This window comes from Anarhichas minor, unplaced genomic scaffold (assembly GCF_050575085.1).
Source record: "Anarhichas minor isolate MPS153535 unplaced genomic scaffold, ASM5057508v1 ptg000056l, whole genome shotgun sequence".
Taxonomy (NCBI): Eukaryota; Metazoa; Chordata; class Actinopteri; order Perciformes; family Anarhichadidae; genus Anarhichas; species Anarhichas minor.
The window spans coordinates 1,346,797-1,371,366 of NW_027466502.1; the positions used below are offsets into that span (position 1 = coordinate 1,346,797).

Genomic DNA, 24,570 nt, shown 5'->3' on the forward strand with positions numbered 1-24,570 from the left:
TAGAACCAGACAGCATGGCCGCTAACGGCGCATGTCCACAGACCGGTGTCCGGTGTCAACAGCTGTTGAGACCATGAACGGTAGGACCGATACACCACGGAAAACACGAGAATAACCGGAGTGGACCCGGTACAGAGCTGGTACTTCCCGTCCGGTCTGCAGAGAGAGCCGCTGATCTGCAGCTGGAGCTAGCGGAGCTAACAGGCTAACTGACAGCAGACTGTCAGCTGTCTTCTGACGGGGCTAACGGTCAGGCCACTGGCTCATGTTCACCACGCTACGCTGCACTGACCCGTTCTGGCCCGGGTTAGTTTCTGGACTGTCTGCGGTGAAGTTCAGCCACATAACGGAGGCTTCCAAGCTAACTTGTTGACGCGAGCCCCCAGAGTACCATCGGTCCAGCTGGGATAGAGCAGAGAGCCAGGATGCTAATAGGTAAAATAGCAGCATGCTAATGAGTAAAGTAGCAAGATGCTAATGTTTAAAGTAGCAGGATGCTAATGGCCAAAGTAGCAGGATGCTAATGGCTAAAGTAGCAGGATGCTAACGAGTAAAGTGGGCAGGATGCTAACGGGTAAAGTAGCAGCATGCCAACGGGTAAAGTAGCAGCATGCCAACGGGTAAAGTAGCAGCATGCCAACGGGTAAAGTAGCAGCATGCCAACGGGTAAAGTAGCAGCATGCTAACGGGTAAAGTAGCAGCATGCCAACGGGTAAAGTAGCAGCATGCCAACGGGGAAAGTTAGCTGAACTCCAGCCAGCATGGCTAACATGCTAAGCTATCTTCCACCAGCTGACTGCTGATGCTGTCACAAGCACATGCAGGTTGTTACTGGTTCCAGACTCTAAAATAGAGCATTTAACTAACAGACTAATGCCTGCTGGTCAGTTCATCAGTTCTCCTCCAGGTTTGATTAACTTCAATGTGAATAGTTTCATAGTTGTTACAGAGGAACCATCTGACCAGGTGGTCATGAACATGTTCAGAGGTTTATTAATGTATGTAGAATGTTTCAGTGATAAACAAAGTAAATATAACTTGAATAATGATGTTTCTATTTACTAGTTAAAGGTCTCTCTAAGCTCTACTAATGCTTCAGGTTTAAGGTGTTAAAGCCATAAACAGTGACTAGTGTTGCTGTTAAAGGACTGTTTGTCATATTGACTTTATATAACGTTAATAACATTGTTGTTCCTCTCACAGCCGTCGCTGGAGGAACCGGTAACGCTGCCGCAGCTGGAAAGAAGCACCGGAGGAGAGGAAAGAAACACCGTCGAGTCCGAACAGAAGAGAACCGGTAAGAAACCAGCTGTGTGTGTGTGAGACATGTGTGTCATGGTATCAGAGGTCTGAAGGGGTTTAGATCATCACCAACATCATCATTCACTGGATGGTGATGATGATGATGAAGCTCTAACTCGACTCCTCCACTGACTTGTGATCTCTTGGTTCTATTGATGGTCTATTTGTTTGTTTAATTGTTAATCTATTGATTAGGCCAAGAGGTTCTCATTCATACAAAGTATCAAAACTATTGTTGTGGTATCGTATCCAACATCTCAGTAAACAAGAGAACACCTGTCAATCTTTGTGCTAAGCTATGCTAACAGTGTCCCCCTGCCTCCAGCCTTTGTGCTAAGCTAGCTGGTCTCTTACTGACAGAAACAGGTTTGGAGTTCGGTCCGAGAGACTCGGCTCCAATAATAGAAGCAGAGAGTGAATCATGATCTCTCACACACACACACCTGCTCTTCATGAGTCATGGACAGTGTTACGGTTTGCCTGAGCTGCACTGAAATAGACAGTGTGTGTGTGTGTGTTCAGAATCAGAAACCGTTTATTGCCAATGTATGTTGCACATACAAGGAATTTGTCATGACAGGTGGTGCATAACATTAAACAATCAACACATTGCAAGAAATAGAAACATTAAATTTACAATAGAATATAAAATAAAGTGCACAACAAACAGATAACAGGAATATAAACAAGTATGATGAAGTGTAATGTAAAGTGTCAAGTGTGTTTAAATGAAGAAACAGAAGGGATGTGTAGGGGAGTGTCCAGTAGGAGGTTGTCCTGGGGATGAAACTGTTGATGTGGTGTGAGGTCTTGGTCCTAATGGACTGCAGCCTCCTGCCAGATGGAAGGGGCACGAACAGTTTATGTCCAGGCTGAGAGGGGTCGACTACAATCTTTCTTGCTCGCTACAGGGTCCTTGAAGGGACGGCAGATTGCAACCAATCACCCTCTCGGCAGAGCGAATGATGCGCTGCAGACCGTGATGGAGAAGCAGAGGATGGACTCTATGATGGCTGTGTAGAAGTGCACCATCATTGTCTTTGGCAGGTTGAACTTCTTCTGCTGCCTCAGGAAGTACATCGTCTGCTGAGTCACGGGGTGATGGGAGGAGTCACACAGATGGGTCGGTGTATACTCCGGGGCTGTTGAACGAGGAAGGCGAGAAGGTAGCCCCTGGCTTGGCTGTTCCCGGCGCTTCGCCATGCGCCTGGCCTGGATGAGACGATCCAATCTGGTGGTTATCTCGATAAGCCCGTCCGGGGATGTGGGTAGCTTGAACGAGATTAGTTCGTTTTTTATGTAATCTGCTAGACCGAGCAAATATGTGTCACTGAGCGGCCATGTTCCATGAAGTTAATCGTGCCTTGGTTCGGAAATCAATGGCATAGTCCGTGACAGATTGGTGGCCCTGCTGAAGCCACATTAGCCCTCCGGTGACGTCCGCTCCCATGGACACCACCTCGAAAACCATGCGTAGTTCGTCGGAGAAGGACGCACAGGCAGGAGTACGACGATCCCATTCCGCCGTTCCTCACAGGTGAGCTCTCCCCGTCAGGTGGTTGATGGTGAACGCCACCCTGGCGTCCTCTGAAGTGAAGGTGCGGGGTTGCAACGAGAACAGGATGGAACAGTTTGTCAGGAATGCGTTGCAACCCTCATGATCCCCAGCATAACGTTCCGGCTCCCCCACCCGAGACCGGCGTTCGACCCCAGAGTGGACCGAAGCAGGTGACGGTGACCACGTCGCGTTGGTCTGAGTTGTGGCTGCCGCGAGTTGCTGTACCTGGTCAATCAAGGTGGTCAGAATCTGGTTATGATTCGCCAGCGTGTGGTGAACCTCAGCGGTGTTGGTGACCACCAGGGTCTTGTATTGCCACTTCGATCAACACAAACCGGGCCTGTGATGCGGTGTCGTATGCTGGGTCCATGTTCTGGCCAGATCGTACTGTAACGGGTGTGGTTAGGACCCAGAAGCAGTACGACAGACACACTGAATAGTTGGAATCAAAGCTTTATTCTCAACTGAACACACAACAGGTAACAGTCTAGGATATGCACAGGTGTAGAATGCCACACGGTGAAACGCCAAGCCGTCAAGAGAGAAGGCAGACAGAACTCCGAGGAAACGGAGGCAGGATCTCGTGGTCGGGGACATAAGGCTGAGTGGTTTACCGGGGCCGAGGCAAGGCAGAGAAGTCCAAACAGGCAGGGTCAGTAATGGGAAACCCGTCGGCGGGTAAACGCTGGAAGGTCTGGTATGAATGCGGAGAACGATCTGGCAGTGAGTGTGGGTGAGACTGGGGTCCAAATAGTAGGTGCAGCAGAGTGAGCAGGTGAGAGTGATGAGCTGATTAGGTGAGTGAGAGATAGAGTGACAGGATAGCACTGGCAGAGCTGTGACAAGAACATTATATTTCTTTAAAAATGTAGATAACATAGATTATACGTCTTTAAACATGTAGATAACAGAGAACATTATATATCTTTAAACATGTAGATAACAGAGAACATTATATTTCTTTAAACATGTAGATAACGGAACATTATATATCTTTAAACATGTAGATATCAGAGATTATACGTCTTTAAACATGTAGATAACCGAGAACATTATATATCTTTAACCATGTAGATAACCGAGAATATTATATATCTTTAAACATGTAGATAACAGAGAACATTATATTTCTTTAAACATGTAGATAACCGTGAACATTATATATCTTTAAACATGTAGATAACAGAGAACATTATATATCTTTCAACATGTAGATAACCGAGAACATTATATATCTTTAAACATGTAGCTAAGAGAGAACATTATATATCTTTAAACATGTAGATAACAGAGAACATTATATTTCTTTAAACATGTAGATAACAGAGAACATTATATTTCTTTAAACATGTAGATAACGGAGAACATTATATTTCTTTATACATGTAGATAACAGAGAACATTATATTTCTTTATACATGTAGATAACAGAGAACATTATATTTCTTTAAACATGTAGATAACAGAGATTATACATCTTTAAACATGTAGATAACAGAGAACATTATATATCTTTAAACATGTAGATAAGAGAGAACATTATATATCTTTAAACATGTAGATGACAGAGAACATTATATATCTTTATACATGTAGATAACAGAGAACATTATATATCTTTATACATGTAGATAGCAGAGAACATTATATTTATTTAAACATGTAGATAACAGATAACATTATATATATTTAAACATGTAGATAACAGAACATTATATATCTTTAAAGATGTAGATAACAGAGAACATTATATTTATTTAAACATGTAGATAACAGAACATTATATATCTTTAAACATGTAGATAACAGAACATTATACATCTTTAAAGATGTAGATAACAGAGAACATTATATTTCTTTAAACATGTAGATAACGGAGAACATTATATATCTTTAAAGATGTAGATAACAGAGAACATTATATATCTTTAAAGATGTAGATAACAGAGAACATTATATTTATTTAAACATGTAGATAACAGAACATTATATTTATTTAAACATGTAGATAAGAGAGAACATTATATATCTTTAAACATGTAGATAACAGAGAACATTATATTTCTTTAAACATGTAGATAACAGAGAACATTATATTTCTTTAAACATGTAGATAACGGAGAACATTATATTTCTTTATACATGTAGATAACAGAGAACATTATATTTCTTTAAACATGTAGATAACAGAGAACATTATATTTCTTTATACATGTAGATAACGGAGAACATTATATTTCTTTATACATGTAGATAACAGAGAACATTATATATCTTTAAACATGTAGATAAGAGAGAACATTATATATCTTTAAACATGTAGATGACAGAGAACATTATATATCTTTATACATGTAGATAACAGAGAACATTATATATCTTTATACATGTAGATAGCAGAGAACATTATATTTATTTAAACATGTAGATAACAGATAACATTATATATATTTAAACATGTAGATAACAGAACATTATATATCTTTAAAGATGTAGATAACAGAGAACATTATATTTATTTAAACATGTAGATAACAGAACATTATATATCTTTAAACATGTAGATAACAGAACATTATACATCTTTAAACATGTAGATAACAGAGAACATTATATTTCTTTAAACATGTAGATAACGGAGAACATTATATATCTTTAAAGATGTAGATAACAGAGAACATTATATATCTTTAAAGATGTAGATAACAGAGAACATTATATTTATTTAAACATGTAGATAACAGAACATTATATTTATTTAAACATGTAGATAACAGAACATTATATATCTTTAAATATGTAGATAACAGAACATTATATATCTTTAAACATGTAGATAACAGAACATTATATATCTTTAAACATGTAGATAACGGAGAACATTATATATCTTTAAACATGTAGATAACAGAGAACATTATATATCTTTAAACATGTAGATAACAGAGAACATTATATTTCTTTAAACATGTAGATAACGGAGAACATTATATATCTTTAACCATGTAGATAACCGAGAATATTATATATCTTTAAACATGTAGATAACAGAGAACATTATATATCTTTAACCATGTAGATAACCGAGAATATTATATATCTTTAAACATGTAGATAACAGAGAACATTATATTTCTTTAAACATGTAGATAACCGAGAACATTATATATCTTTAAACATGTAGATAACAGAGAACATTATATATCTTTCAACATGTAGATAACCGAGAACATTATATATCTTTAAACATGTAGATAAGAGAGAACATTATATATCTTTAAACATGTAGATAACAGAGAACATTATATTTCTTTAAACATGTAGATAACAGAGAACATTATATTTCTTTAAACATGTAGATAACGGAGAACATTATATTTCTTTAAACATGTAGATAACAGAGAACATTATATTTCTTTATACATGTAGATAACAGAACATTATATTTCTTTAAACATGTAGATAACAGAGATTATACATCTTTAAACATGTAGATAACAGAGAACATTATATATCTTTAAACATGTAGATAAGAGAGAACATTATATATCTTTAAACATGTAGATGACAGAGAACATTATATATCTTTATACATGTAGATAACAGAGAACATTATATATCTTTATACATGTAGATAGCAGAGAACATTATATTTATTTAAACATGTAGATAACAGATAACATTATATATATTTAAACATGTAGATAACAGAACATCATATATCTTTAAAGATGTAGATAACAGAGAACATTATATTTATTTAAACATGTAGATAACAGAACATTATATATCTTTAAACATGTAGATAACAGAACATTATACATCTTTAAACATGTAGATAACAGAGAACATTATATTTCTTTAAACATGTAGATAACGGAGAACATTATATATCTTTAAAGATGTAGATAACAGAGAACATTATATATCTTTAAAGATGTAGATAACAGAGAACATTATATTTATTTAAACATGTAGATAACAGAACATTATATTTATTTAAACATGTAGATAACAGAACATTATATATCTTTAAATATGTAGATAACAGAACATTATATATCTTTAAACATGTAGATAACAGAACATTATATATCTTTAAACATGTAGATAACAGAACATTATATATCTTTAAACATGTAGATAACAGAGAACATTATATATCTTTAAACATGTAGATAACAGAACATTATATATCTTTAAACATGTAGATAACAGAACATTATATATCTTTAAACATGTAGATAACAGAACATTATATATCTTTAAACATGTAGATAACAGAACATTATATATCTTTAAACATGTAGATAACAGAACATTATATATCTTTATACATGTAGATAACAGAACATTATATATCTTTAAACATGTAGATAACAGAGAACATTATATATCTTTAAACATGTAGATAACAGAGAACATTATATATCTTTAAACATGTAGATAACAGAACATTATATATCTTTAAACATGTAGATAACAGAACATTATATATCTTTAAACATGTAGATAACAGAACATTATATATCTTTATACATGTAGATAACAGAACATTATATATCTTTATACATGTAGATAACAGAACATTATATATCTTTAAACATGTAGATAACAGAGAACATTATATATCTTTAAACATGTAGATAACAGAGAACATTATATGTCTTTAAACATGTAGATAACAGAGAACATTATATGTCTTTATACATGTAGATAACAGAGAACATTATATTTATTTAAACATGTAGATAACAGAGAACATTATATTTATTTAAACATGTAGACAACAGAGAACATTATATATCTTTCAACATGTAGATAACAGAGAACATTATGTTTCTTTAAACATGTAGATAACAGAGAACATTATATTTCTTTAAACATGTAGTTAACAGAGAACATTATATTTCTTTAAACATGTAGATAACAGAGAACATTATATTTCTTTAAACATGTAGATAACAGAGAACATTATATTTCTTTAAACATGTAGATAACAGAGAATATTATATTTCTTTAAACATGTAGATAACAGAACATTATATTTCTTTAAACATGTAGATAACAGAGAACATTATATTTCTTTAAACATGTAGATAACAGAGAACATTATATTTCTTTAAACATGTAGATAACAGAGAACATTATATTTCTTTAAACATGTAGATAACAGAGAATATTATATTTCTTTAAACATGTAGATAACAGAGAACATTATATTTCTTTAAACATGTAGATAACAGAGAACATTATATTTCTTTAAACATGTAGATAACAGAGAACATTATATTTCTTTAAACATGTAGATAACAGAACATTATATATCTTTAAACATGTAGATAACATAGATTATACGTCTTTAAACATGTAGATAACAGAGAACATTATTTATCTTTAAACATGTAGATAAAATAGATTATACATCTTTAAACATGTAGATAACCTCTTGAAGACATTCTTAGTGTTGACCCTAACTGAGATAAACAAGACCCCGCCCACTTTATCACCTCCACACTGCCGACCAATCACTGAATGAGGAGGCTACTGGTCAGATTGGCTGTTTTATAATGTTACAAAAGCAGACGTTATATAATCTACATGTTTTCGGTTCTTCGTATGTGGTTCTTGTGTAATACCTGGTTCTCTGTTTCAGGCCTGATGGCCTCTGTGACCTTCAGAGTCTCAATGCCAACGGCAGCATCTCCCCATCACCTCAGCAGAGTTACCCAAAATCTACCCTGCTGTCAGCCCAAAATACTTCATCACAAAAAGCCCTAACATGTACTGAAGAGGTCCACGAATCCACTACAGCACCCCAACAGACCCATCCACGCACCCCCACGTTACCCACTGAGACCCCCACGTTACCCACTGAGACCCCCAAGGGTCTCCCTCCATCCCTCTCTACTCCTCCCCAGAACACCCTCCAGACCCCCACACCCCATGTAGCACACTTGGTCCAAAACACCCACACAACAGCGCCGTTGACGCCTTCGATTTTCCGCCAATCACCTCCAACTGTTAACCAAAATATTTGGCCTGAAGGCCAAACTGATCCCTCCAAACTGCCTCCAGTCTTATCACACAATATTACCCACAATACCTCTGAATCAAAGTCACTTTCTGCCAAAGCTCCTCCCAGCCCTCAGTTAAGCCCCTCCCACCCAGACCCCTTCCTGCTGACCTCAGTGACCACCTCTAGTGTCTCTTCACATCTCTACACCTCCACCTGCTCGTCAGCCTCCTTCCTCTGCTCCCTCGACTCTCTGAGCCCCCACATTGGTCCGCCTCCCGTGATGTCATCAGCCACCCCACATATGACCACATCCCCTTTTACTCTAAGCCCGCCCCCTGCACAGCTGCTGGGCTCTGATGATGAGGAGCAGGAAGACCCTTCAGATTATTGCAAAGGTGAGTTTGTTTTCTGATTCATCCAAGAAAACATGATTGGTTAACAATAACTAGAAAATGTTTTTCCTGCAGAAAATGCGTTGGAATGCTGAAAGCTGAAATGAATCGCAAAAAAATTGCTGAAAATACAGAAATGGGAGACTACCTGTCTGATAAATGTTGAAGGCCAGAAGCATTAAACTGCACTGCTAAAGACCCTTCGAGTTCAAATGTCTAACTGGCAGACTTTGAAGCTAAACTGTATTATCTAAAGAAGCTAAGAGCTGAATTACAAAGCAGGAAAAGCTTGAAGTTAAACAATTTTACTGTCAAAGTAATAGTAGTAAAAGTACAATCAGTAGTGGTAGTAATAATAGTAGTAATAGCAGTAGTAGTGATCATAGTAGTAGCAGTAATAACAGCAGTAGTAGTAGTAGTGGTCATAGTAGTAGTTCATATAAAAGTAGTATTTGTAGTAGTAGTATTAGTAATAGCATTTGTAGTAGTAGTAGTTGCAGTAATAGTAGCAATGGCAGTTGTAGTAGAAGTGGTAGTTTTACTATAAATATTATTAGTAAAAGTATTAGTAGCATTAAAATAAGTACTAGTAGTAGCAGTAGTGATATTTATAGTAGTAGTTTTAGTAGTAGAAGTGGTAGTTGTAGAAGTATTATTAGCAGTATCAGTAGTAATAGTAATAGCAGTATTTGAAGTAGCAGTAATAGCAGTAGTACTAGTAGTAGTCTTTTAGTATATTAGTATTGGTAATAGCATGAATAGTATTAGTTGTAGTATAAGTAATAGTAGTATTGGTAGTAATAGTGGTAGTAATAATATTGGTGGTAGTAGTAATAGTAGCAACAGCAGAAGTTGTAGTAGTAGTAATACGAGAAATATTAGCAGCAGTAGTAGTAGTATTGGTAAGAGCATTAAGTATTTCAACAAAAAAGCCTAGTTTTGAGCTTAATGTCTAAATCATCAGACTGTTTGACACACACACACACACACACACACACACAGGTTATTCAATGAAAGGCTTAATCACAAGCATTCCAGTTAGATTTCACTCTGTGGGGCTTTTATTTTGAAATGGGGGGTGGGGGGGGGGTGAAAGGGGAAAAGTCCTCTAAAAATCTCTAAGACCTGAATGACTGTATGAGAGAGACACACAGAGAGATGGAGGGAGTGAGTGAGAGTGTGCAGGCAGGCAGGCAGACAGACAGAAAGAAAGAGAGAAAAAGAGAGCCTGAGAGAGAAAGATTGAATGTGGGAGAGGGAGAAAGACAGACAGTTACAGTTAGATGGAGTGAGACAGACAGACAAGAGGAGGTCTAATGATCTTTCCCTGAATTTCTCCAAGTCATGTGTGTCTGTGCGTGTGTCAGTGTGTTTATCAACTTCACTAATGAGCTCAATCACAAACACCTGTGTGCCTGCAGTCTTTACATGGAGATAAAACTGTGAAACACCTGTCAAATAAATCCTCAAAACCCCCATAACCGTAGCTCCTATTACTCCGATATTAGAACTGGAGAGGAAGGATGACTTGAAGAACAGATCATGTGAAAATTGTGTCTGTATCCGGTGACGTCATCTCCCTGAATGGCAGCCTAAAACCATAGCTCCTCCGGGAAAATAACTACTACGCCCTGATAAACAATCAAATATTAAATTTTTCGAGAATATTCCGTCTGGTAAGTGGGGCAACAATGGGGGAAAAAGGACACAAACAAAAAAAGCACGATTGGAGAGCCCGTAAATGAAGAAAGCACAAAGAACAGCTCACAGACACAGGTACAAGATGGCAGTGCTAATGCTAACTCTCAGCCAGATGACACGGCAAGTTTAACGAAAGTTCTGGAAGAAATACGGGACTTTCGCAAAGACACAAAACATCAGCTAAATGATATTTCCTCCGAGCTGGCCAACATCAACCAAAAAATAGCAGAGGCGGAGACACGGATCGAAAGTGTGGAAGATCGAGTTCAAAACTTGGAACAGGTGCTGGGCAAGATGATAAAAGTGATCAACAGGAAAACAAATTACTCGACCAAGAAGGGAGATCACGTCGGGAGAATTTAAGGATTTATAATGTTCCCGAGGGAGCGGAGGGGTCGTCTATGGTGGAGTTTGTGGAAAAGTTAATGCGTGACACGCTGGAGATCCCCCCCCCCCCCCCAACTATGGACCTTGGTATTGAGAGGGCGCACCGGGCGCTCGCCCCCAAACCTACCGGGGACAGAGAAGACAAGCCACGGTCAATAATAATCAGATTCCACCGATACAAAATCAAAGAAGAGATTCTGCGCAAGGCCTGGGGAAAGAAAAGAGTGCTTCTGAACGAGAGACTAATATATTTCGACCAAGATTATCCACCAACGGTTCTGCAGAATCGTAAGAAATACTCTGAAGCAAAGCGAGCGTTAAAGCAGAGACAGATCCGCTTCCAGACTCCGTACCCGGCTAAACTGCGAGTGTTTTACGAAGACGGGACGCGGCTGGACCAGTCGGCGGAAGAGGCGACTGCAGATATGAAAGACAGAGGATTGCCTGTCAGCGTGATCGCACCGAGGGAGAGCCTGGCTGAGCAACTGTCCCGCTCCGCCTGGGAAGCAGTGAGAGGACCGACACAGCAGAGGACAAGAGAAGAGCGAGACAAGAGTATCCAGGAGCGACTGAGGGCATTCAGAAGACAGCCCTCACCTCCCCCAGAAGAGCCATACATTCTGACTAACCTCACAAATGTTGGTGAGCTGAATAGAATCTAAAACTGACGGTGCTACTCAATCTGAGGGATGCATATTGAACATGTTCTATTATTTTATGTGATCTTTATTGACATACACTCCTTTTTCCCATTTGAATGAGAATATAAACTTGGGAGGAATACAAAGGGATTCTTTTTTTTAATTTTTTTTTTTTCGTGCAATGGACACTGGACGCTGCAGTGGGCCCTCGACCCACAGTCAGGAGAGGCTGACCCTCACAGCTAGAGGTTCTCTCCAGCTCAACCCAGGGTCATGTAGTTGAGACCCCAACCTTGGAATCACATTTTTTGTTCCTGTTTTTTCATGTATGTTTCTTTGTTCTTGTTCAGGGATTAGATCAATTAAGGTCCGTTTTGATAAGTTCGTTTATACAATGACAGACATACACACATGGTGAGTGACAAAGTAAAACTTATTTCTTTTAGTGTCAATGGACTTTTGAATCCAATTAAGCGCAGTAAAATATTATCTAAAATGAAGAAAGAACAATCACATGTGGCATATTTACAGGAAACCCATCTAAATGACAGAGCATGAAAACCTAAAGAGAATGGGCTTCACTCATGTGTTCTTCTCATCATATCAGTCAGGACATAGGAGAGGAGTTGCTATCCTTATGTCAAGCAAACTCAATTTTGAAAAAGTATTTCAAATGGGAGACAAGGAGGGCAGATATATTCTGGTAAGGGGAATATAGATGGAATCCTGTTACTCTGTTTAATATATATGCACGATCTAGGCACGATCTAGGAAGCGATCTAGGTTTTTTCCAGAAAATCACCAATATCATGACAACAGAAACAGAAGGTCTCTTGATATGTGGGGGGGGACTTAAATATACACCTACAGCCAAAGTTAGACTCCTCCAGTAGGAAGACCCATGACAGGAAGTCCATATATAAGAAAGTCAACACACTGTGTGAGGAGGTTGGTTTAATTGACATATGGAGAGACCTTTTCCCTAACAGACGGGATTACACTTATTATTCTGCCCCCCACTCCTTATACACAAGAATAGACTATTTCATAACATTTGGAAAAGATAAGGATAAAATAAACAATTGTGGGATTGGGACAATAGATCTAAGTGACCATGCACCTACGTATATACCTCTCTGTTGATCTTAACTTGAGAACAAAGAGTACTACATGGAAACTGAATTCAAGTTTACTCAATGATCTGGATGTTAAGAAACAAATTAGAAAAGAGATTAGTCTTTACCTGGAATTCAATGACTATGGAGAAGTACTTAGCATCTACTGTATTCATACTGGCTTATTGCACTTATTGTTTTTATATTAGCTTGTGGCACTTATTGCATTCGTTTGTTTCTGCACTGTACGTTGGCTCTGGTTTATGCTCTTAGATGCTTGTTTGAGGTAGGGACATGCACTTATCACTTCTGGTGACTAGTTCTCTCGAAAACCGATGTTGAATACACTTATTGTAAGTCGCTTTGGATAAAAGCGTCTGCTAAATGACTGTAATGTAAAGTTTCACCTCCCATTCTGTGGGATACTCTAAAGGCTGTCCTGAGAGGGACAATCATAGCAATGTCCTCATATAAAAAGAAAACAAGGAATACAATGATTGAGGAGTTGTACAACAAACTGAAGGAATTAGAAAAAAAACACAAATTGAGTTTAGCGCAAGATACATTAGTGGAAACTAGAAGAATTAGGAATGAGATTAACAATTTCACTACACAAGAAATCAAGAGAAACTTAATGTTTTTGAAACAGAGACACTATGAAAGTGGATCCAAATCAATGAAAATACGAGCATGGAGATTGAAAAAGAAGATGGCAGAGAACACAATTCACAGAATTAGGGATCCAAGAACAAAAGTGATAAAAAATCGACTAAGTGAAATTCAGGAAGCTTTTGAAGTGTTTTACAAAAATTTAGACTCTAAAGTTCCAGGGGGAGATGTAACCCAAATTGATAGCTATCTAAATTCTCTGAAGTTGCCCACTTTAAATGAAGGCCAAAATAAAAGAATGACGGCAGATATATCGGAAGATGAACTAAGATCTGCAATTAGTAGGTTAAAATTAAGCAAGTCTCCAGGATCGGATGGTTATACGGCAGAGTGGTATAAGGACTATAAACGAGCTGACCCGGTGATACGTCCCGCACTGAACTGGGCTTTAAAACAGGCGCAAATGCCACCCAGCTGGACAGAAGCAATAATCTCAGCTATTCCGAAAGAAGGCAAGGATAAAATGGAATGTGGATCATTTAGACCAATATCGGTTTTAAATATCGATTATATATTATTCACTTCCATCATGGCAAGACGATTAGAGGAGTTTTTACCCATGCTGATACATAATGATCAGACGGGGTTTATACAACAGCGCCAAACACAAGATAGTATACGAAGGACACTACACATTATGGATCATATACAAAAAAATAAGATCGAAGCAATGGTGATAAGTGTAGATGCTGAAAAGGCGTTTGACTCGGTTAACTGGACTTTTCTTTATAGAGTCCTGCACAGATTTGGTCTACAAGACACAATTATTAAAACTATTCAGGCATTATACGACAATCCCACTGTCAGGATTAAAATCAATGGATATTTATCAAACAATTTCAATCTAGAAAGAGGTACAAGACAGGGCTGTGCGTGGTCACCACTACTCTTTGCATTATATTTGGAGCCGCTAGCTCAATACATCAGACAAAATTAAGATATTAGAGGAATTACTATTAAAGGGACGGAACACAAATTGTCCTGCTACGCAGATGACATTTTGGTCTACCTGGGGCAACCAACATACTCTTTACCTAAACTGATGCAGTCATTTGAACAGTATGGCAAACTATCAGGGTACAAGATTAACGTGGGCAAAACCCAGTTACTCTCATAGAACCATAGCCCACCAAGAGAAATTGAGAATAAATACCCCTTTGCATGGCAAACAACATCCTTCAAATATCTGGGCATCAATATTACAAAAGATCTTACACAACTTGCAGATTATAACTATGATCCACTAATAAGAAAAATTAAGGAAGACATAGCAAGATGGAACATAACTCCTTTCCTAAGTTTCACGGCAAGGATTGAATCCATTAAAATGAATATACTGCCCAGACTACTCTATCTATTTCAAACTCTACCAATAGAGATTAACCAAAACCAATTTAATGAATGGGACAAGATGTTATCTAGATATATTTGGACAGGTAAAAGACCCAGGGTCCGTCTCAAAACCTTACAACTACCTAAAGAACAGGGAGGATGGGGCCTACCTTCTCTTAGAGATTACTATCTAGCAGCACAGATGAGAGCAATAATAGGCTGGTGCAACCCATCGTATAAGGCTCAATGGAAAAACATTGAAGAGAAAATAACTTCCACCCCCATACAGGCAATCCTACTGATAACAATCTACAAAGTCGCATAAATACTACTGATAACCCATGGCTGAAGTGGACTCTTGAAGTATGGAAAACCATTATAAGAGAACACAAACTAGAGGGAGATATGGTAACACTTAAATGGTGTGCATATGATTCTGACTTCACACCAAATAAATTGGATGCTAGATTTAGGGATTGGACAGCTACAGGAATAACAGCCATATGCAACATAATGAAAGGAGGCACACTGCTACGTTTTGAAACTCTTAAAGAGAAACACTCACTAGAAAAACAGGACTTCTATCGATACTTGCAGATGCGACATTATGTGAATACGAAGACGAAAAACATGACAGAGTACACACCTGATAGAACTGTTTAGAAAAGCTTATAACTCAGACATAGGCAGTAAAATTATCTCATGTATATACTGTATAAATGTCTGTTGAACTTTAAAACACATTCAACCTCCTATATTAAAACAAAATGGGAGAAGGAGGGAGGAATAACTATATCTGAGGAAGAATGGACAGTAATATGGAAAACTCAATGGAAGTGGACCAGCTCGCAGACATGGAGAGAGTTTGGTTGGAAAAATGTGATAAGGTATTTTATTACACACACTCAGAAATGCCACTATGACACTAACCCTCCTGTTTGCTGGAGAGGATGTGGAAACCAAAATGCAAACCATCACCATATGTTCTGGGATTGCCCTGTTATCACAGACTATTGGAGAGGGACACACACTGCCCTACAAAAGATTTTTGAAGGTGAAATATCTCTAGAAAGTAAGACCATGTATCTTGGATATTTACCTAAAACACTGTCAAAAAGAGACAAATATTTAATAAATGTACTTCTGGTGGCCAGCAAAAAGACTATTACCAGGAAATGGTTGTCACAAGAGAGTCCCGCTCTGAACACATGGATGGACATTACAATGGACATTTACAAAATGGAGAAGATAACAGCATCTGTCAACTACAAACTGGAACAATTTTTGTCGTATTGGGAAAAATGGGTTACATACGTGACACCCCATAGACCTGATTTTTATTTTCATAAATCAATGAAAGTACCATAGATAATAGATCACTCCCTAGGTATAGTTCTTTCTTTATTTTATTTTTATTTATTTATTTATTTTTTTTTTTATTATTTTTTTTTTTAACTGTTATTTTCTTGTTCTATATGTGATATAACAAAAATGAGCATCATCTGAAAATCTTCACATGCAATGTACATTGTCTGAAAGACATTTGTAAATGCCTAATATCAATTTTAAAAAAAAGAAAATTGTCTGTAGTGTAAAAAATGTGGCTTCACTGGCGATCTAGAAATGTTGTACAGTTGTCTGTGCAAGATTTTTTTTGAAGACTGAAATAACATTGGTCTCTATGGAGCAGAAAGTTGTTTTTCCTCTCAATTAGGCTGTTGTGCCAAATGTGTAAATCTGTGGGATTCCACAGTCATTTGTCTACGACAAGGACAAGATTAGCTACTTTTCTACCAAAAGTTATGCATGAAGAGTGAAGATTGTGGACACAGTGGCAAAATAGAAATATTTCTTTCACAAGATTCTGAAGCTCCTCTTCACTCTAGCGATGACATCACGCACTCTGAGCTGCGCAATACACACCCATTATAAAGTCAGAAAAGGGCTGAAAAAACAAAAGTTAAATTGCTACAGTTGAAAAAGTGTAAAAGATATCAAAAAGCACCATACATAATCATACAGTAAATAGCTCAACATTTTGTCAACATATTAAAGTTGAAATGGTGTCTGTAGCTGAAAGTATGAGGAAGTAGAAGGATTTTAAAGTTGAAGAAGTTTAAGAGGATTTCAAGATTTTCTCCATAGAGATCCTATTCAAAAAAATATTGCAAAAAGCTTAATAATTCAAAAAGCACAAGAGGTAGAAACAAGAAAAGTTGCTGAATCAGCATTTCAACAATAAATACTCTTGATTAAGGACAACCCACGAGTCATAGCGATGTGTACCTGTGCTGTCTGTGTTCCAGGTGGTTACTACCCGGTGAAGATCGGTGACTTGTTTAATGGGAGGTACCATGTGGTCAGAAAACTGGGCTGGGGACATTTTTCTACCGTGTGGCTCTGCTGGGATCTACAGTACGAATCTCATCTTGTTTAAAAATACTTTGATGTCTCGTTTCTACTTTATTTCTGCACTGATTCTGTTAGAATTCTGTCACATCCGCTGACTCTGCTTCTGTTTTTAGGAGGAAACGTTTTGTGGCGCTGAAGGTGGTGAAGAGCGCTCCACATTACACCGAGACGGCTCTAGACGAGATCAAGCTGCTCCGATGTGTGAGTACATATGTGAGGGTCCCCATCCAGTTCTATCTGAGGGTCCCCATCCAGTTCTATCTGAGGGTCTCCATCCAGGTCTATCTGAGGGTCCTGATCCGTGGGCCGTGGACCAGTAACAACCTCCAGGGCTGCAGAGAAATGTTTCCATTTGGATAAAAAGCTGAATGATAATCCTAAAACTGTTGTGGTGACGACGTTGAACTGGTTTCAGTCTGTAGTGGTTTTGAATTAAACAGGTTTCACAGGTAACAGGTCTGTTTGTGTACAGGTGAGAGACAGTGACCCCTCTGACCTCTACAGAGAAACCATCGTCCAGCTGATAGACGACTTCAAGATCTCTGGAGTCAACGGAATCCGTATCCTTCATCATTACCTGTCTCTCTACCTGTCCGTCTTTGTCAGTCAGTAGTTTCCTCAGCCTTTCTCAGATGTCTGTATGGTTCTGGAGGTTTTGGGTCATCAGCTGTTAAAATGGATCATTAAGTCGAACTACATGGGACTTCCTCTGATCTGCGTCAAGACCATCATCAGACAGGTAACATACACAAACACCTGACTACAGTCCACAGGTAACACACATACTGATAAACACCTCTGTGACTCTGACGTGACCTCTGACCTGACCGCGGTTGACCCTGACCTGACCTCTGTGACCTCTGACCTGCCCCTTGTGCGACAGGTGCTGCAGGGTCTGGACTACCTTCACACTAAGTGTAAGATCATCCACACTGATATCAAACCAGAGAACATCCTATTGGACGTTGATGAGGTCTACATCAAGAGATTGGCAGCTGAGGCAACCATCTGGCAGAGAGCTGGGGCTCCACCCCCTTCCGGGTCATCAGGTGAAGATCAGCCATATGATTGGTCAGAAAAGTGAATCCAGTGATCACATGGATTCCAGACCCTTTGATGTAGTGATGTAGACTCTCTTTAGAGTCACAAAGACGTGTTACTGGGAGCTGTTCAGACTGTCTGCTTCTCTTCTCTCTTTTTACACAGTTCTTACCTGTCTGTCTGTCTGTCTATCTGATTCTCTGACTGTCTATCTGACTATCTGTCTATCTATCTATCTGATTTATCTGTTTTTTCTTTTCAAACTTTATTTCCTCTGTTTCTGATATCATCTTCCTGTCTCTCTCCCTCCCTGTCTGTCTGCCTCTACGTGTCTCTTTTTCTAGTTAGCACGGCTCCCAGAGATCGACAGGTAAGTGTCCAGGTGTGATGCTGTGTTCCCATCGGTTATTTATATCATAGTGACAACTTGTTTCAGTGTTCTTTACCCGCAACATAAATGCATCCCAGCACAGATCCCTGTACATCACACACTCTACATCAGGGCTATTCTATTAAAGTTCCAAAAGGTCCAGATTGAGGAAATCTCCTCGTGCAAAGGTCCGGATCGTTACAATAATATCTAATTTGCACTATTTAGTGCCATATATATAGTAACAACGTATGTGTGTCATCAACAATTGTCAAATCAAATAAAGAAAGTACACATCAATTATATTTTAACAGTTATTATTCTCAGTTTTCAAATTTAACTGGATGGATTATAAATAATACATAGAAATACATAAATAAGTGTTCTCATTTCAAGTACAATAATGGCTCCATCTAAAAATACAATACACAAAAAATAACTTTTGAAAAACTTGCATCTTAAAAGATGTGCTTGATTTGAGAAAATCGAATGAAAATGAATAAGTAAAGTGTGGCTGGAGGTAACTTTATTCTTCTCTTTTGTTAACGTCACATCATAACGGTCTCAGTCAACTTTATAATAAACTATCTCTACACATCTCAACATCTTCCCTCAGCTCAGACTGGTGTGTTTGGTCTCGTGGTGGCGTTTCACATCGGTGCTTTTATTAATGACCACGGTATCTGAACACATGAGACAGAGAGGTTTAACACATGAGAGGTTCAGTAGCGCCAGCAGGAAGAATGAACAAATAGGAGTCCGTCCATTCTTTGTTAAAGCTCTGTTTTCGTGGTCCACTTCTCTCTGTGTAGAACACGCCATGTTAACCTGCTTCTCCCACTGCTCTCTCTCGCCCCGTCTCTCCACTCACGATGCATTTCAGAATACACACATTCGATTGGCTGAGTAGCGTCACGTGAGATGATTTACAATGCATGTGATTGGTCGGTGTGTTTGCTGGACTGCTGACCGAGTGCCGTAAAGGCTAGAAAAGCTGTGCAGGTTAAAATAGAAGCGCTCCGCCAAAATGTATAATTATCCATTGTGTGTGTGTGTGTGTGTGTGTGTGTGTGTGTGTGTGTGTGTGTGTGTGTGTGTGTGTGTGTGTGTGTGTGTGTGTGTGTGTGTGTGTGTGTGTGTGTGTGTGTGTAGGTCGGTAAGCTGTCTAAGAACAAGAAGAAGAAGATGAAGAGGAAAGCTAAACGTCAACATAGACTGTTGGAGGAGAGAATAGTGGACATACAGGTACTGTAATACTACGTGAGTAGTATTGTCATACTACTGTCGTAGTACTGTAATACTACCGTCATAGTACCGTCGTAGTACTACTGTAATAGTTCTGTTATAGTACTGTAATAGTACTTTCACTATCTATAAGATCCGTTCCAGTTCTGTTATACTACCAACATGACAGTCGTGTGAAGCTGTAAACTCAGATATCTTCAGCTCCCTGTCGGCCTCGTGGGGAAACGATGGTACAGAATCCTCCAAAATATCTGGACCTCCGAACCCCAAAAACCTCTGAGACTTGAGACCAGATGGAGTAGGATGGTTGTGTGGAACCCTTCCAAGGTGGAACCCTTTAAAGCCATTTAAAGCCCTTTAAAGCCCTCCTGTGGGTGCTGGTGGAGGAGCTGTGGTTACTGGTTGAGGAGCTGTGGTTACTGGTTGAGGAGCTGTGGTTGCTGTGGTTGCTGGTTGAGGAGCTGTGGTTGCTGGTTGAGGAGCTGTGGTTGCTGTGGTTGCTGGTTGAGGAGCTGTGGTTGCTGGTTGAGGAGCTGTGGTTGCCGGTTGAGGCGCTGTGGTTGCCGGTTGAGGAGCTGTGGTTACCGGTTGAGGAGCTGTGGTTACCGGTTGAGGAGCTTTGGTTACCGGTTGAGTAGCTGTGGTTACCGGTTGAGGAGCTGTGGTTACCGATTGAGGAGCTGTGGTTACAGGTTGCCGGTTGAGGAGCTGTGGTTACCGGTTGAGGAGCTGTGATTACCGGCTGAGGAGCTGTGGTTACCGGTTGAGGAGCTGTGGTTGCTGGTTGAGGAGCTGTGGTTCCTGGTTGAGGAGCTGTGGTTGCTGGTTGAGGAGCTGTGGTTGCTGTGGTTGCTGGTTGAGGAGCTGTGGTTGCTGGTTGAGGAGCTGTGGTTGCTGGTTGAGGAGCTGTGTTTGCTGGTTGAGGAGCTGTGGTTGCTGTGGTTGCCGGTTGAGGAGCTGTGGTTGCCGGTTGAGGACCTGTGGTTGCCGGTTGAGGAGCTGTGGTTGCCGGTTGAGGAGCTGTGGTTGCCGGTTGAGGAGCTGTGGGTGCTGGTTCAACATCTAACATGTTTCCTCCTGTGTGTTCAGAAGATGGAGGAGGAGGACGGTGTGATCCAGTCTGACGACACAGACGCTAACTGTGAGTACTCATGATGTGTATTTTCTATGTTTCAGTATCACAATACATAAACATGTACTCCTTTGCGCTCAGGCTCTCTGGTCGTCAACGGCAACACTTCCTGCTCCACAGCCAACAGCAAAGCGAGCTCAGACTCCACCTGTTCTTGGTTGGACGACAGGTGTAATGGCCACGCCCCCGGACGGTTCTCCAGCCCTGCCTCCGGCCTATCGGGCTTCTCCAACTCTGTGATGTCAGCGACGTCTGAATCAGCACTTTCTACTCAGTCAGGATACTCGAGTGGACGAGATGGTAAGAAAATACTATGGAGTATACTACAGTGTATACAGTACACACAGTATATATACACAGATAAACTACAGTGTATACAGTACACAGATACAATATAATAGTGATATAATTTAAATGAGTTATAATAATAATATAGTAATATTATGATAATGATGTAACATTTGTGTGTTTCAGTGTTCAGCGCCTCAGACTTCGTCCTCAGTCCTCTGGATCCTCAGAACGGAAACAAGCTCAGAGTGAAGATCGCTGATTTAGGAAATGCATGCTGGGTGGTGAGACATCTTCATCACTCCTCTTCCTCTGTAGAGTCAGCATGAACCAATCAGACGTCTCCTCTCCTGAGGGTGCTTGTCAAGTCTCTTAACTGCATCCTCGTTTTCCCTCACTTGGGTCCTTTCCTTGCGTCCTAGTCCCTCCCACCAGGGATGCATGGAGGAAACCATGCGAGGAGAGAGGAAATGAGGAAATATGTTTTAGGAGACATGAGACGTCCTTTCCTCAGTTGCGTCACGTGAAGCGACGTCTGTTTCTGATGACGGTGCTGATGATCACAGCTGATCAGCTGTCAGTCGGCTTTAACAGCTGGAGAGACTTTTGATAAGTTAGTGTGTGTTCACATGATCACTGTACTTAATAACAGTAACTAATAATACTAATAACTAATAAAGACACACAGTAATCACCACTGTAGAGGTGTTTCTCTCTGTAGTCTGTTAACAAACTGTCCTGTGTTCTGTTTATAAGCTCAGGATCCATTTCTACCGGCGGAATGCGATCGTCTTATTTATGAATTATTTGCGTCTGTACGTTTTGAAACTGTGACTGTGACGTCATTATTAAATAACCCAGAATATGATTATTGTTTCTCTTAAATGATAAAACTCATCAAACACTCAGGAATTATGTAAAAAGTGTTTAGTCTCTCCAACTCTCTCTGACTTTAATTGTTTCCATAATAAAGTTATTGAGGGAAACATCAGATCATGAAAACACAAATCTTTATAATAAATGAAGAAAGTTGTTTGTGGTCCTTTTGTTGTTCAGACTACAATGAACATTTATTTAAACCAGATGGTGAATCAGAAACTAATCAAATATAAACTAGTTTATTCTGTGATCTGTCTTCACTCTGGTGTTAAACTCAGTCAGTCAGTCCGATCGGCTGCAGCGTCCAATCACATGACTGATGAACAATGAGGGGGCGTGTCGGCCGTTAAAACACTTCCTGGAAGTCTGTTCTCGTGGTTCCTCGCGCATGGCTCCTCAGAGATCCCTCCTCCCTCCTCCCTCCTCGATCCTCAGAGCTACATTAGAGCTTTGGGACGGCCGTCAATATGGCGGCGCAGAACAACTTCCGGTTCAAGCGAGGATCGAGGAGCGAGGAAACGACAATTAAGAGACTTGAGAAGCACCCTTAGAGTCAGTATGAACCAATCAGACGTCTCTTTCTCTCCCTTTGTCTCTCTTCCAGCACAAGCACTTCACAGAGGACATTCAGACCAGACAGTACAGAGCTCTGGAGGTTCTGATTGGAGCAGAGTACGGACCACCCGCTGACATCTGGAGCACCGCCTGCATGGTACACACACACACACACACACTCTGCAGGTCTTGGTAGCAGTAGACCTGTACTGTCGGCGTTTGTGTTTCGGTGTACTGTCGGAGTTTGTGTATCGATGTTTCGGCATTGATGTATTGATTGATGTTTCAGGCCTTTGAGTTGGCGACAGGAGATTACCTCTTTGAACCTCATTCAGGAGAAGATTACACCAGAGACGAAGGTACTACACATTATAATACTCATACTTTAAACACTACTGAAGTCTTATCGGACTACACTAGTATTACACTCAGCATAAAGGTACAACTCATAACAAACAGTACTGCTGTGTAATAGCGAGTACTTCAGTGTGTATTTTTATTATTTGTGTTCAGATCACATTGCTCACGTCATCGAGCTGCTCGGATCGATTCCTCTGCCCTTCGCTTTGTCTGGCAGGTACTCCAGAGAGTACTTCGACAGGAGAGGTGAGACAGTCTGTTTGTGTGCTCCCGTCTCACCTGTGTGCTCCCGTCTCACCTGTGTGCTCCCGTCTCAGGTGAGCTGCGTCACATCTCCAGCTTGAAGCCGTGGGGTCTGTTTGAGGTTCTGTTGGAGAAGTACGAGTGGCCTCTGGACCAGGCGGCTCAGTTCAGTGACTTCCTGTTGACCATGTTGGAGCTGCAGCCGGAACGCAGAGCGACTGCAGCTCAATGTCTGCAGCACCCATGGCTGCTCACATAGACACTCACTGATACACACAATGAACTACACACACTGATGTACACACAGACACTTACTGATGAGGTTATAAATCTGTCAGAGTTGATTTCATGTGAAGAGGGAAGTTATCGCCTCGACTGAGATTTAAATGTTTTATTTGGTAAGTTATCCTGACAATCACTCGATGGATCTATGGATATAGCGTCGGGTGTAACTTCCCTTCTTCTGAAATCAGTTTCTGAAAGTGTGTTTCTGTTGTAACTGATGATTTCCTGAGTTCTGGTTCTGATCTTTGGTTCTTTGTCTTTCCTGTTTCTTATATTTGACTGATTTTCTGCCTCAAAGTTTCTATGTGAATTCTGCTGTTTGTTGAATTCTGCTGAGTTTGTATTTTACAGACGGCCTCTTATTGTCTATTGATCAGAGACTCCCTGATGACTCCTGGTTTAGATGAGCACACTGTAGCTTCCGTAGAGCAGCCAACCTTCTCACCGACGGTTGATATTCTTTGTATTAACAGTATTGATCTCTGTAGCTCAAACCTCACCTGTTTCTATGTTCATGTAATAAATAGTGCCTTAAAATGAATCCGGAACCCTCTCTTCCTGTCAGTGACATCACCAGACATTAATATGTTTTATATTTCTTTGTTTGGACTATTTCTTCTTGTGAAAATAAAGATGAAAGCTGG

General features: G+C 39.6%; 1 protein-coding gene across 1 annotated transcript; it reads left to right on the forward strand.

Moving 5' to 3' along the window:
- On the forward strand, positions 1–24,570 carry srpk3 (SRSF protein kinase 3). The gene is made up of 17 exons (XM_076076341.1): positions 1–80; positions 1,204–1,297; positions 8,517–9,274; positions 17,423–17,531; positions 17,642–17,729; positions 18,001–18,088; positions 18,161–18,267; positions 18,412–18,577; positions 18,914–18,939; positions 20,092–20,184; positions 21,274–21,325; positions 21,398–21,616; positions 21,791–21,888; positions 23,088–23,195; positions 23,328–23,397; positions 23,552–23,644; positions 23,716–24,570. Exons 1-17 carry the CDS (start codon positions 32–34, stop codon positions 23,898–23,900), a joined length of 2,403 nt encoding a protein of 800 aa, XP_075932456.1. The 5' UTR covers positions 1–31; the 3' UTR covers positions 23,901–24,570.